The sequence below is a fragment of the Pleuronectes platessa genome, chromosome 11 (assembly GCF_947347685.1).
Source record: "Pleuronectes platessa chromosome 11, fPlePla1.1, whole genome shotgun sequence".
Lineage (NCBI taxonomy): Eukaryota > Metazoa > Chordata > Actinopteri > Pleuronectiformes > Pleuronectidae > Pleuronectes > Pleuronectes platessa.
In genome coordinates this window covers 15,256,973-15,271,050 of record NC_070636.1, presented here as the reverse complement: position 1 = coordinate 15,271,050, position 14,078 = coordinate 15,256,973, and the positions used below count along the sequence as shown (strand labels likewise).

The 14,078-nt window shown below is 43.7% G+C and overlaps 1 protein-coding gene across 1 annotated transcript in view; it reads right to left on the bottom strand.

Moving 5' to 3' along the window:
• LOC128451115 (ryanodine receptor 3) overlaps window positions 1–14,078 on the bottom strand; it is a 114,877-nt gene that overhangs the window by 22,911 nt on the left and 77,888 nt on the right. Inside the window, exons 41-65 of the mRNA XM_053434887.1 lie at window positions 13,881–13,995; window positions 13,241–13,373; window positions 12,114–12,217; window positions 11,843–11,978; window positions 11,446–11,632; window positions 11,174–11,282; window positions 10,964–11,084; window positions 10,307–10,476; window positions 9,183–9,403; window positions 8,852–8,942; window positions 7,973–8,113; window positions 7,159–7,322; window positions 6,923–7,001; window positions 6,317–6,406; window positions 5,600–5,746; window positions 4,976–5,038; window positions 4,727–4,802; window positions 3,550–3,673; window positions 3,275–3,390; window positions 3,116–3,183; window positions 2,912–3,033; window positions 2,693–2,742; window positions 2,309–2,369; window positions 760–998; window positions 53–134 (exon numbers count right to left, since the gene is read on the bottom strand). Of these exons, the coding sequence (XP_053290862.1) occupies window positions 53–134; window positions 760–998; window positions 2,309–2,369; window positions 2,693–2,742; window positions 2,912–3,033; window positions 3,116–3,183; window positions 3,275–3,390; window positions 3,550–3,673; window positions 4,727–4,802; window positions 4,976–5,038; window positions 5,600–5,746; window positions 6,317–6,406; window positions 6,923–7,001; window positions 7,159–7,322; window positions 7,973–8,113; window positions 8,852–8,942; window positions 9,183–9,403; window positions 10,307–10,476; window positions 10,964–11,084; window positions 11,174–11,282; window positions 11,446–11,632; window positions 11,843–11,978; window positions 12,114–12,217; window positions 13,241–13,373; window positions 13,881–13,995 (3,009 nt within the window). The remainder of the gene's footprint in view (window positions 1–52; window positions 135–759; window positions 999–2,308; window positions 2,370–2,692; window positions 2,743–2,911; window positions 3,034–3,115; window positions 3,184–3,274; window positions 3,391–3,549; window positions 3,674–4,726; window positions 4,803–4,975; window positions 5,039–5,599; window positions 5,747–6,316; window positions 6,407–6,922; window positions 7,002–7,158; window positions 7,323–7,972; window positions 8,114–8,851; window positions 8,943–9,182; window positions 9,404–10,306; window positions 10,477–10,963; window positions 11,085–11,173; window positions 11,283–11,445; window positions 11,633–11,842; window positions 11,979–12,113; window positions 12,218–13,240; window positions 13,374–13,880; window positions 13,996–14,078) is intronic.

Here is a 14,078-nt window from a genome sequence, read left to right as displayed (position 1 = left end):
GTCTTCAGTGAGGTTTAATTCATTTTACAGATTAATACTCAAGCTCGGATACCTTTCTACGTAGATGTTTTTTCCAGTGCCCAGTGCATAGAGGCTGGTGAGGATTCGATAGCAGGACACTTGGACATCATCCACTGAATAAAAAACACAAATAAAAAAACTTTATTATTTACAACAAACACAATGATTTATTAATTTAAAGACACCCAGTAATGCAATGGGATGTATTAAGATAAGATAATCCTATTTAAGTCCCACTTCTGGGGTATTTGCCAAAGCTATGGCCTATAGAGAGATCAAACTCACAATATTGGCATTCATCGCACTATTCAAAGAAATGAGAACTGTGAAAATATTCAATCCAATATTCAATGTTTAAAATGTATCATGCAAATAGATGGTAATACTAAGTCATTGGATCCTCAGTTTATATCAAATTAACCATCAGTAGCATCGGTAGAAATCCTGACCAAGTCAGTGGCCATCCATAAAGATTTTACCATCTTCATGAGGCAGGCAGGCGCCAGCATTAGCTCTGTAAATTCAGATTTTGCTGAGTAGACTTTCATGCAACAAGCATACAGCTCTTTACTGCTGAGGTGTTGTCCCCCCACACAAACGCCCCTGACCAATCAGATCCAAAATGAATCCCCTGGAGAAACACTCCCGAGCAATACTCAACACGCATCGAGACCATCACCCTGTTAACTAGTTTTTGTATCAGCCTCTCAGATGCTTGATCTTTCTGTCAGGACTCACACAGCAGGTCCACTCCAAAGTGGTGCTGGGTGATGTGCTCGAACAGAGCCGTGAGGATGGGGAGCAGAGCCACGGTGGTGTAGTTGATGTTCTGCGACACCCCTTTCATCTGCGAGCGGGAGTGCGTGAACTTCCCCAGCTTCAGGTTCTCGAACGTCTTCTCCAGGTCCTCTGCGGCGTTCTCGAAGAACGTCCTCAAGCCGACCCGCACCATCTCTGAGCCCGACTTCATCACCGTCCTGTTGGGAGGGAAAGAGAGCATGATAAATGACTGGAGCCAGATGAGGAGATATGCAAGGACGGAGCTTTAATAAACCACTGGATAACCCTTGGTATGCAAAGAATGACACTGTTCACCAGCAGGAGGAGACGCTCACATGTGTGATTAATTCACTCTCACAGTCTATTAAGGTTTTAGTCATGAAATATGAGACAGGCTGAGCGCCCTTACACCGAAACATAAATGATTTATCTGATGACACTGTAGAAACATTAGAGTCCAGAAATACGGTACGACACTGAAATAGCACAACGCCATTAATATGATTATTCCGTCCATGCTCTATATTCACAGTTCATAACTTTGCTGAATGAATAAACCATCGTGGAGCCCTGATGTGCCCCAACAGGATAGAGAATTCAAGGGCAGAGTCTGTGGGCATCAGCTGTAGCTCCTTAGCACAAATAAGACACAATAACACGCTGATGATTTAGCCTCATTAGGTGCGCGCTGCATTAACAAACAGTACATTCTCTCTGAAGAACACTATAAGCCTTGGGCAACATTTGCTGCATGAAATTTGCTTGTACTTATTTAAATGCCAGCGGATGCTCTTTGTTAATGCCAGTGCCTCCCATGAGACACGGGAGTAATAATCGGCGAAAGGAAAAAGTTTGTGACAAATGTGCTTCTCTTGAGGATCCTAAGGAGGTTAGATTCATAGACAGAGCTTTGCACTGGAAAAAAAAGACCAGGCTTCTCACATTTTTAACATTTAAGCAGTCTTTATCAAACTGAGGGCTTATGTTAACATTTCATTTTTCTCATTCAAGGTCCCGCTCCAGTAGCTTATTAGACCCCCTTCAAACTCCTCTTTGTTCCTCTCGATTACATTTCAAAAGGTTTGTCCTTTGAAAGAACTCACCCTACGTCCTGAAAATGGTTTAAATTTAACTCTTCACCTTCCTTCCTCATTTTGTAACTGGAATCTATGAATATGCTAATATGACGCCCACCCCCTGCTTACGTCTCACCTGTAGTTGAGGAGCCTTTTCTAGCTACTGAGCCCCACCCACAAGATGACTGGATGGGCTCCTTAGGTTTGTGATATCACCAACCCCGGCTGTCCGAGTCTGTTTTTCAGACTCGGCATTTGTCTACTGCAGTGGAAATACTCCGCCACGATGTTGGCTGCTTATTTTTCATAAAATTACGTCTGTTATTAAATAAAAGGCCCAAGGGGGACTTAACATGAAACTGTCTGGACAATTATCCGGACTTAGAGCGGAGTTTGCTCTGGGTTTTGAGCTCAGACATATGTGTACCCACCTGGTGTCCAGAGTGTGCGCCAGGATGTGCAGACAGCTCACCATGGTGGTGGAGTCGCTCCCTACAAGACACCATCAAACACAAAAGCAGTTAATATAATATACATCTACGTGCTGTCACTACCTCTCAAGCAATGTTATGATCTGAATTGAGCCTAAAGCTACGTATAACCCCCAGTAAATGTTGAGTGTTTAGATAGAAAATGATATAACATAATATAAAGTTGCCTGTATTCTGCGGTTGTACAGATCAAATTTACAACATTTAATGTTTGTTGAACACTTAAACCATGTGAACAAACCCCAGACATGAAAAAACGACGAATACCAACGTCCACTTTCACACACAAACACATTTCTGAGCAGTCAGTAGTGATCAGCTTACCAAAGAGTGAAATCCTATGTCTGACAAGAGCTGCCAGTTTACAAAACAGGCTGGAGGTATGACGATTAGAAAGAGGGGAGGAAATCAGAGAATCAGTGAATTCTTGGAGAGAAGATGAGGAATTAAGATCGTTAGGGATTAAGATTTTGAGTTAAGGGTGGTAAAAGATTGTATTGTCATGCTGCTTCTGCTGCTATAGGTCATTCTGTGAGCCGCTACCTGGTGACCATCTCCTTCTCCTTGTTGGAGGCGTAGCCGCTGCTGCTCAGGTTCCTACTAGGGGAGGAGAGGAAGTAGAGCGAGTGGTTCTTGAAGTACTGGTCGATGAGGGGGAGTAGAACCTGAACGAGGACAGAGATGGTGACACCAGTGAATGGTGAGAATGTTATTTAAGGTGTAGATGAATTTGTATCACTTTCTTACTTTGGCAAAAAACTTGATTTCTTGTTCATGAGGGGACCTGTCTTGTTTTCCATTGGCAGCCATGGACTCTGGATTAAAAAAAAACATGAAATTGCATTTAATATTGAGTAAAAAAAAGGAACCACAGATATGTTTTTTTCCTGTGTGATATCATCATACCTAGATGGGAGATGAACTCCTGCGCTGAGTCGACATACTTGAGCAGCTTCTTGAGGAAGCGATAGGCGAACCTCTTCTCCATGGACGAAGAATCCTGCTCCAGGTCCTTCAATCCTCTGCAGCACAATAAGACACTGGCGATAAATAACATTTGATTTGATAAAAGGCTCCCCTGACCACTGACATCTATTGAATGGACAAGTTAGGAGGTCCCGTTGAGTTTGTGCAACACATAAAAATGATAAAGTATTCGGTGGCGTTTCACATCTGTTGACCTTGTGATGCTGTAGCCATTGATTTGCAGGAAGCGAAAAAAGTCCTGAGCCTTCTCTCGATCACGCGCCTTCTCCTTGGCTGTCAGCGTGTCGTAGGGCACCAGCAGAGGGTGTGTTCCCCCACCTGAAAACACACACACACACACACACACACATACACAGGTGACTATATCCATCTATTGGGCCTGTTCTACCAAGCTAGGTTACTGGTGAACCAGGGTAAGTTCAGGGGTAATTTCGTGACTTCGGAGTTTTGGTCAACCGGTACTACGAAAGGAGGTAAGGTTTGATACCGTCAAAGCCCCATGAGAACATGAGGGCGATTATATGATCATGGAAATGTGAGAACCCAATAAAAAGACGTGAACACATTGTTAATAGAAAAAACGTGCAGTATTGAAGGTGATGATGAAGATCAAGTGGATCCAGTTTCATGAATTGTGATTAGGCAATTTACAAAAAAATCTCATACAGATCACTTGATAGAATATTTTTATAATTCATAATGATTCGCTGCAGGTGAATTTTGCATTGTGGTTGCAGCTTAATGTTTTGTTAGAATCAAGTAGGTAATTTATACAACAGCATCATACACAGACAGTCTAAGTGCCTCAGTGCGGTAGAGAGAAAATCTGAATTCATTATCAGTGACTAGATTTCCGAAACGGTGTGCATGTGTAGATGGTAATTCAAGTATCCTCATTGGTTTCACATAATCAATGTTCAGTTACATGTCAAAAATATAAACAAAACAAATCTAGACAACATGTGAAAGTAACACTCACTTCTCTTATGAATGTACTGTGTCAGTTATGTGCATTAATAAACCTACGGAGTTGTTTCACATTTCAACGTTAAACTCTAACTCTAATCTCTTCGTATCCGCTCGGAATCCACGTGCATTCTTACTCTGTGAAATACGGTGCATGGCTTTGCAAGACCAACCTTTATGCAAGCGAACGTGCAATGCTCAAATACTCAGAGTCATTTAACATGGATTGAACAGACCAACATCTTAACCAGCTTTGTAGCTTAACACCAAGTCACTGAACCAGGGTTTGTCAAACCTGACTATCTTTGTTAACCCTGAGTCAAGTCAGAGTAGGTTGAACCAGCTTCATAGTACAGGCCCCTGGTCTCTACTGAGTGCACACACACACACACACACGGGGATCACCTCTGCTTCCAAGGTCACTTTTCTTCTTTTTGGCCCAGATGTTATGGTAATTTTCAGCCACTATCTCCACCATCCCCTGGGACCAGAGGCAAAGATAGACAAACAGTCAATCTCAGTCGACCAGGGAGCTAATCCTCCCCCCCACAATACTACATTCACATTCAGGAAATATAGTTTGTCATCACATATAAAGGTTATGACACTGTTTGATGAGAATAAAAGTACAACTGAACAAATGGGGTCACTCACCTGCAGCTCCCTGGATAGAACCACGGTGCTGGTGTCTATCGGGCTCGGATTGAACCCATTTGCCTGGAAATATTGAAATAGATGAAGATTAAAAGTGAGATAAACTGTGTCATTAGCATCTAGTTATAACAGCATTTAGTAACAAAAATAATATCCAATTCTATATAGTTTAGTGTTAAAACAGTGCAATTACGTCCATGATCTCTACGAATCCCTACGATTATCATCATTGTTTAAGAGTTGAGCATAATAGACAAGAAAATAAAAAAGACTTGTTGTCAAACGTCAACCGCCAAAGTGGTTCTGTTTTACTTGTGTCTATTTGTTTTTTGGTTTGTTTGTTTGTAAACAAGATTACACAAAAACAACCGATAGATTACCACCAGCTTGGGGGATGCATGCAGGACTGATATTTATGAGTGTGCGCAATCTAGTGAATTTAAATGTGATTTCATGAGGGGACGGTTTTCTGGAGAATTATACAAGAGGATTCCACATCTTGTATATTACTCTTTAGCTTTAAACCTTTAACAGATAATTAATGCGCTGATGTGACGAAAGCGTTTGCATTTCCAACACAACAAAGACCATCGATGTCAGTGCCTGAGGCGTATTCTTTCATACCTGTGAGGTCTGAGATATCTTTCTCATTTTCTCGTTCTCCCTCTGCAGAGACATGCTCTCTCCATCCTTGGTCCTGTCGATGCTCCAGCTCATTGCCAGCATGCTCTTCAGGGACTCTCTGATTGGCCATCTGTAAATCTCCTTCTCCTGCAGCATAGAAACAGAGATTTACTCCAGGAGCTTCATGTTCTTCTAACTCATAAACAGCACATTGCACCAAGCACACTGCACCTATACTAACTCTGATTTACCTCACTTTTCCGATATAATTTTGACAACAATTCACAATTCTACATAAAATTTAAACAAAAAATCTTATTGAAACATCCCAAGATCAGTTTTCTATTAAATATCATATATTCGAATGAAAATGTACATGTATTGGATTCCCTTGTACAAAAAGAGACTTAGAAATGTTCTGCTGTTTAAAAATGTTGTCTTTTTAATTCTGTTATTCGCATTGTATTTATGGTTTATATCCATTATACTAATGTATGTCAAATTTTCTCTTTAAAATGAATATATAACCTGTATCGATGATGTTGCATGTTTTTTTACTTTATCTTTTGTATATCTTCTCGGTGTTGTTTTCACATGAGCCCTTGCTGAGTTCTACCACACTCTTCATGCAAGTTTTCATTGCGGTAATGTATTTTGGATTTAAGTTGTGTGAATAAACTAAATTAAACTAAAATAAAAGCATCTGACACAATGCACCTTCTCTGTTAGAGCTTTGTAGGTCCTAAGCTGAGGATGAGTCTTGGCCTTCTCATCGACACAGTCTCCGTATTTCCATCCCAGCAGCACCTGAGACACGAGCACAGAGGGAGGCACAAGAGGGACAGCAATCATTACTGCCATCAGAATCAGAAGACATGATTTACTATCTGAAAAACTGGGTATGAGATTTAACAAGCATAACACGTTACGGAGTCACGGTACATTCAGTTCTTGCTGTTCTCAGCTCTTGTGATTCTTTTTATTTTTTTTGACAAACAACAAAGCGATTGTCAGAGAGGAGATCAGGGGAGCAATTCTTGTCATCATGCTCTGAGTATCTTTTACATTCATAAGAAAAAGGAGGCAACATCAAGAGGAAACAGGGCTAAGATACTGGAAAAAAATATTAAGATATTGATCTGAATTGATTTCTTTCACTTTCACGGAGCATAAACGCTTTGCAGCTGATTATTGTCCTGTGCAGTGTTTCTTCAAGGCAAAACATTATGAATGTCCTCTCCTTTTCTTACAATACTGCGAGTGCAGCAATGCACCATTTAATACCCATTTCCCTCCGGCGGAGACTCTTATCTTTGGCCTTACCTTCTCTGCAGACCATTTCTCATGAGAGTGCTCGCCGTATTTGTTGGCAAAGTGCTCGAGCTTCTCCGGGAGAGCAATGCTGGAAAAAGAGTGAGTCAATCTGTCAGCGTCACAAACGCATGATACTAAAGTCAAGTGCAGACACGTGCCGTGTACTTCATCACAGGTATGACACAGTAAGTGTAAAGCTGTGCATATACAGTATCTCATTGGCATCTGGCTACAACGCCGCTTACTTAGCAGTATTGATGGGTTTGGGGTCAAAGTTGCCCTGAGCATCCACCGAAACAGGCTTTTCCACAGTCGAACTAATGGAGGCATCAACATAGTCTGGTGGCAAAGCTCCAGCTATGGCACTGAGGCAAGGCATGGCCATCTTAAACAGCTCCGGGTCATATTTCTATAAGGGGAGAGAAATAAAGAAAGTTGTGGTTAAATTAAATGTCCTTATAGTATCATTCTGCACATTTTTATTTAACAAACATATGCTAAAGAAAAAAGAAGCTATACAGCCACTCTAGTCTGAGAATAGCAGAGGCCAGTGGAAGAGACGTTAATGAAGAATCATTCTAAAAGCTGCAGAATCCGTATGCGAGAGGGTTTGGATCAATGATTGTCTGTCCAGATATTGATGCTTTCGGGCACAGCCTACTTTCATGAGTGTGCATTTAAAGGGATGTGCAGAGTCTACATCCCAAACACACAAGACATGTGACAATGAGTTCCCTGCATGCTAATCAAGACCCTGCTGAGACCCTGATAAAGGTAACGACAACAATTATCTCTACAAACACATTTTGCCTGTGAATATTGCAAATCTGAAGACTACTTTGACCAATCACGGTTGAGCAGGATATGTTTGCCTGCGGGTGAACAGTCCATGTGGAGAGCAGAAGAGGCAGAACACATTGATTAAATGCATCAGCTAATGGCTTTTTAATGTATCTGCCTTTATCAATTGAGTCACTGGCTCTGATACTCAAACAAGATTGCAAAGGATCCTTCTAAGAAAGAAAGAAAAAAAATTGTGCGACATACGTGGCTCCTCACCTTCTGTGACAGAGAATCAAACACTCCCCAGAAGATTTTCTTGGTGAGCAGCAGTTCATCCTCAGATGCGGTGCCGTAGCTGCCCCAGCCCGACGGGAGGCAGTAGTACTTCCAGTTCTGCTCATAGTGGTTGGTCAGCAGCTGGTGGACACACAGAGAGCAAGGGGCAAACACGTTAAGTCATAAATATATACGGGTTTAAATAAACAGAGCATATACAGAGTTTAAAGGGTTTTCAGTGACGGGCAACACGCCTGCAGCCTGGACATGTTCTCCCAGCACACTGGCACCAGGCCGAGGGTGCATAGTAAAAAGCAGCACAGAGGGGGTCAGCTCTCCCACACTCTGCAACAATGGAAACATGAACATGAAAGTAAAGCACAAGTGTGTCAAACATTTCACAGGCCAGTCACAATCTATTACACCTCCATTATTTCTCTCCTGTGGTCATAGAGACGGAGCAGAGCTGTGGAGCCAACAAGGCTGTAATCTCACAGTCCAATACTTCATCTCCGGGTTTTCCCTCCTCGAGCTCCCACCTACTTCCATGCCAGATGATTAACGCCACAGGGACAACTGTGCACCTGTGAGCGTGTTACTGTGAGAGCGAGAGGTTAACACCGATAATATTACACGTGAGAAAAAACCTGCACTCGCGCAGGTGGAAATAAGCTGTTGGTAGCTCTCTATTGATCTAAAAAACTCAGGTGGAAAAGCATAAACATGTCTTAGAAGGCGGAGATTAAAAGTAACCAGCTGATAATGAGGCAGACAGGAATGTGTTAAATCTGAGGCCTGCGGACAAGTCAACAAGGAGAATGGGATAAAGGTGAAGTAAGAGATAACAAAGGCTTTTTAAATGAGGAGATAGTTGCCCACCCTGAGCGGCATCTTGCAGTATTCCGTCAGCAAGGGCACGTCAAAGACGAGGCGGTGCAGGAGCTGCTGCAGCATCGAGGGACGGAGGTGTCTGCAGAATAAGGGGAAAGAGAGATAAGAGCGCTGTTAGCCAGGGTTCTCTTCAACTGCAACATCTTCAGACTCTGACCCGTATTTTTGTAACAAAGCCTTAGAGGGATTTTCAGAAGGTAAACAAAGAAAGCTGATTAAATCTCCTGTTGATCCCTGCCAGGTGAGATACCGCGAGCCAGACAGAAGCTAGCGAAAAAACAGTTCATTCTACTGATGGAGAGTTCCTGATGCTCCTCACTTGCAGACAGCCAGCAGACACTCCTCTATGGCATCTCTCTGGGCCTTGGTGAGCGAGCGGCCCTTGGAGAGGCGGTAGATGGTGTGGAGGGTGGAGTCGAGGAGGCTGGCGTGGTGCTCCGTGCCGGCGAAGAGCGGGGCACAGCGGGTGAGGAGGGGCAGCATGGCAGAGCCGATGTAGCGGTTCATGGCCAGGGCCGTCTCCGTGGTGCACAGCCCCTCCTGTGGCAAGACAGGGGTCAAAGGTCATGGAGGACGTGACAGTTGTGACATTATATTTGTAGAAGGAAGACGTAAGCATTGACACAGTTCCACAAAGACACAAAGTATCCCCCCCCCCACACACACACACCTTTTCCCGCTCCAACAGAGCTGGATCCCTGTTTACACGTTACTGTGCCATGTTTGTAATTAGAATCGATTTCCAATCAATTACATTTACCTACAGATAACCTCAAAGTGCAAAGCAAAATAACAAAATTAAATCAAATAATGCAATGACAGGAACGTAGAGTTACACACTTGCATTATCAGTAGCTTCCATTTTCTCTTCCAATGTATCTGAGAATTTCTGAGCACACCCTTTTAACGAATCTTCTCATGTGACAAATGATGTATAATGTCTTTTATCCATTGTTCAAAAATTGGGGGAGATTTATCTTTCCACTTCCAATTCATCTTTCAACTTCCACCATAAGTCGTTCAGATAAAAGATGATTTTTTTTGCCTGACAACTAATATGTGGATACTCCAAATTGGCTAAATATTGACTGCCAGACACTATTTCGTTTTGGACAGGACCAGAATTTTAAAGGGTGACTGCAGTTTGCCTGCATTGATCAAACACAGGGTCGACATTAGCTAGTTTGACTTTAGACCAGTAAAGACGTTGTAAAACCATAAACTGGATAATTACGTCGTAAGCTGACTGAAGAGGAGTGTATTTCCTTAGCCTACTTTTGTTGATGAATTAGAGTAAAGAACAAATACATTAATCACTTGAAAATAAACAGCGAAGTAAGAATAAATGGTTGCCCAATATTATTGATCCTGAACTGCCCTGATGAAGTTTACGCTACAGATGTAAACCATTCATTACTTCTACCCCTGTGTTGCTTCACCCACCGTATCCAGAGAGGCCGCAGCCTTCAGGTCGAGCAGAAAGCCCACTTCAAGCAGGTGAAGCAAAAAGCTCTGGTCCTCAATACCGTACACCCTGTCCAGAAACAGCACCATGGGGGCCTTGTGGTCCGGACAAAAGCAGGCCGACATGTCGGGCTCCGTCACCGATACGTCTGAGAGAGATCGAGACAAAAGAAGAGACAGCAGGTGTGAAGCAGTGAAGTACAAAGTGAACGGGCTACAGCACATGATTGCTATTTGGTTTTTAAAATCAGGGGAGTCGGGTGTTTTCATGAGGCAGATTATAGCAGCGTGCAGATCAGAGGTTTCTGGGGCCATCTACGCTCTTGGCCAGCTGACAGAGCTTGTGTGCCGGTGCTTACAGCAGCAAATTTAAGAGGCAAGTCTTTCCATGCTTTTGCAGATCAATCAATAGAGCAGGACAGCTCGCTATTGAAATGATCGGGCTCACTCAGAGCTATGGGAGTGTGTAGTAAAATGTTGTGCTGATTAAAAGGGCATGAGCGGTGAAACGAAATCAATAAGCTCTCCGCCTCGCACCGAATGTGCAGAGTTCCATGCCCGTTGCGTCTGCATGTGAGGGAGACATTCTGTTGTAGCGTGGAAAGACAGGACCATGATGGGGGTGCGGACACGTACCTTTGTTGACGACAGGCATTTTGAGGGGTATGCTGATAATTCCAACGAGGTCCTCTGTTGGCACCAGAGAGCGCAGGATTGCACGGATACGCAGAGCTTCACCTTTCCCCTTGTTGATGAGCTAGGGTGGCAAAACACAAGAGGAAATGAAAAAATTCTATCTCAGAAAAAGCTAATTTAAAAACACAAAAATTGCAGAAAAACACATACATGCATTTCTGGGGCGCAACGTCCCAGAAGATCAATAAGCGCAGAGTAGAAGGACATAATGGCGTTTCCCATGTGAACAACTTCTTCCTCGTCATCCCCGTCGGCAGATCTAACGGTGGGAAAAGCAGAGAGTGGAAACAGAACAGGTAAAGATAAGAGGGAGAATATCTTTGAAGGTTATCACAGCAAAGACGCAAGTCCTGGGGGGGGATGAACAGCTAATCTTAAAGATAAATCCTCAGCATTGATTTGATGGCTTCTTGGTGGCTTACACGTCAGAGCTGAATCCCTGGACGGAGCCCGGCAGGTCCAACGCCGGCGTCTCGGAGATCTTGATGGCTTCCTTCATGGCCGCCAACAGGCCGTTCCCTCCCTCTCCCCTCAGGGCCGGTCCGAAACACTCGGGGCGACGGATGAGCAGCTTTACCACGACACTGGAGTTCTCCTCCACACTCTCACCTGGCAAACAGGTCATAAGGATGAGTGTGAGTAAATACAGAGCAGCCGAGAGATACATATTTAATACAGCACGTCCACTTTCTTTAGCACTAATATAGAGCCTCAGGTAAAACTCTGGGTGCACTTTGCCTTAGGTGTTTTCTGCACGTCAAGAGAAAAGGGAGTAAAGGAGAGAAAGAAAGAGACAGAAGACGGTAGCCGCAGATGTACCATTGACGAAGACGGCAAACCGCAAGAAGGAAAGGTAGCGTTCTCCTTCTATGGGGTTCCAACCTATGTCTGGATAACCTTTAGCCAGAAGCATTGGGCAACTCTGGAGACCACATCCAGCGAGGTAGGTGACCACCTGCAGAAACAGCACATACGTTACATCACATACTGTCCAACACACATGCAAGCTTTGATCTATTCATTCTATCTAATCTGTTCAAAAGTTCTGCACGTGTACAGTAATTGTAAGACTCAACATAAAAAGTTGTACCTTGTCTAGATCAGGTTCCTCCAGTGCCAGAGCCAGGCCGTTGTTGTCCATCACGGAGGAAGCAGCCACATCGAGAGGAGTGGAGCCCCTCATGGCTGGGGAGGCTGCAAAACCAAGCACATACACACAGGCTCAACTGCTGAAGGTATCATCTAACGTATCTAACATCTGTACACAACCAGCCTGTGTCTGTGTTAATGTTTCAACAAACAGCAGGGGGTGGTGTTTTCACTCTCTCATTTGTGGCCTTTAATTAAGTGGGAAAGAGGGCGAGAGCCCTGAAGACATGCAGCAAAAGGACGTGCGGAATAGAACCTGGGACCGCTGCAGGAGGACTCAAGCCTCTGTACTTGTGGGGCCAACACAACCAGTTGAGCTTTAGGCACATCTGTGGTCATATCACATATGAATGTTTTTACAATCAATCAATCAATCAATCAATCAATCAAATTATATAAACATATACATGTATAGCCTGTATTCACAAATCAAAATCTGCCTCATAGGACTTAACCATCGGTACAAGGTGTGACATCCTCTGTCCTTAACTCTCAACTGTAGTGGGAGAAAATCAAAAAACCTTTCACAGGGTTATTGCTTATACTATAACATAACTTGTCATCACCTGTTTAATGAGCAATCTGAGAAGTGTGTGTGTGTCTTCATGAGTGGGTGCATATGTGTGTGTGTGCATCCATGGGAGACGCTCTTTTGGCCCAGCGGGGCGCTCACTGAGACTGTGGCATCGCCATCTTCTAACAGAATGAGAGATGAGTCGCTCTCTTTGCCGATTCGCAGTGTTCCCAGCCACACGCACACACACACACACACACACACACACAGACATTTTCTAAGGTGTGAGTCTAATGCGTGTGAGCTCAGAGCTGCAGAGTAAGTCCTGTGATGTCAAGAAGTGTGTAGGACATTTTAATGAGGATGCTGTCGGTTTTATAGTTCGATTTTCATACATGCCTGAGGCGGCTTTACAGACATGTTGGGTTCCTTTTCTCAGTTTTAACAACCATGTGACATCTTCATTTTCAAGTACATGTCCTCCACTTTCCTAAGTGGGGTCAGTAGTCACTGGGCTGATCGTCAATAAGACTGATACCGAGAGCTGTACCCACCTAGGCCCACGCTGCTGTTCTCCAGCAGGTAACTGAGGTGGTCGAACATGGCCTTCTGGTTCTGACGGCTGATCCGGCAGAAGTAGCACAGGAAGCGACAACAGCTGGCCACCATCTTGGGGAAGGCAATTTCCTGTAGGGTGGCACACACAGACTGAGTAGGGTCAAAAATCTGACCTGCTTGTATTCTAACCAAGACAGAAAATCTCATGTATTTACAAACAGTGAACACAAAATTGTCGGAAATACGTATGTGATGTGATAACTAGTGGTTGTGGTTTCTGTGAAGTAGTTGCGTTATTCTGAGTTTACTGCAGTGACCTCCTGCATAACTTGTTGTTCCTAATTAACGTCTGAAAGACCTGAGACCTTCACACGCTGCCAGCCGGGCTGCCACATTCTGCCCTTTCTGCCCTCAACCCTGTCAAAGCCTGAGGAGAAAGCCCACCCATAGAGACCACGTCTTCATTAATGCACATTCACCCCGTGACCACACTTCACACACACAAATGATAACACACATTACTGGACTGAAGCGCATTTCTATAAGTGAGCAACATTATTTCTGGCGTGGCGGTGCTGTGAGCGCTGTGGGAGCCTTTGGATGTAAAGATAAATATAGAAATAGATGTTGTTAAACCTGGGATTTGTCTCCTCCGAGCACATTGACCATGACCTCCATGACAGTCTCATGCATGCCCAGGATCCTCATTAGGTTAGGGTGCTGGTAGAACACCTTGTTGTTCATGATGTCGCTGGGGAGAAAAAAGACAGAACAGAAATATAATACAAAACAAGCGCCATAAACAGAAGTACCAGGATGTTGTATCGGTCTAAT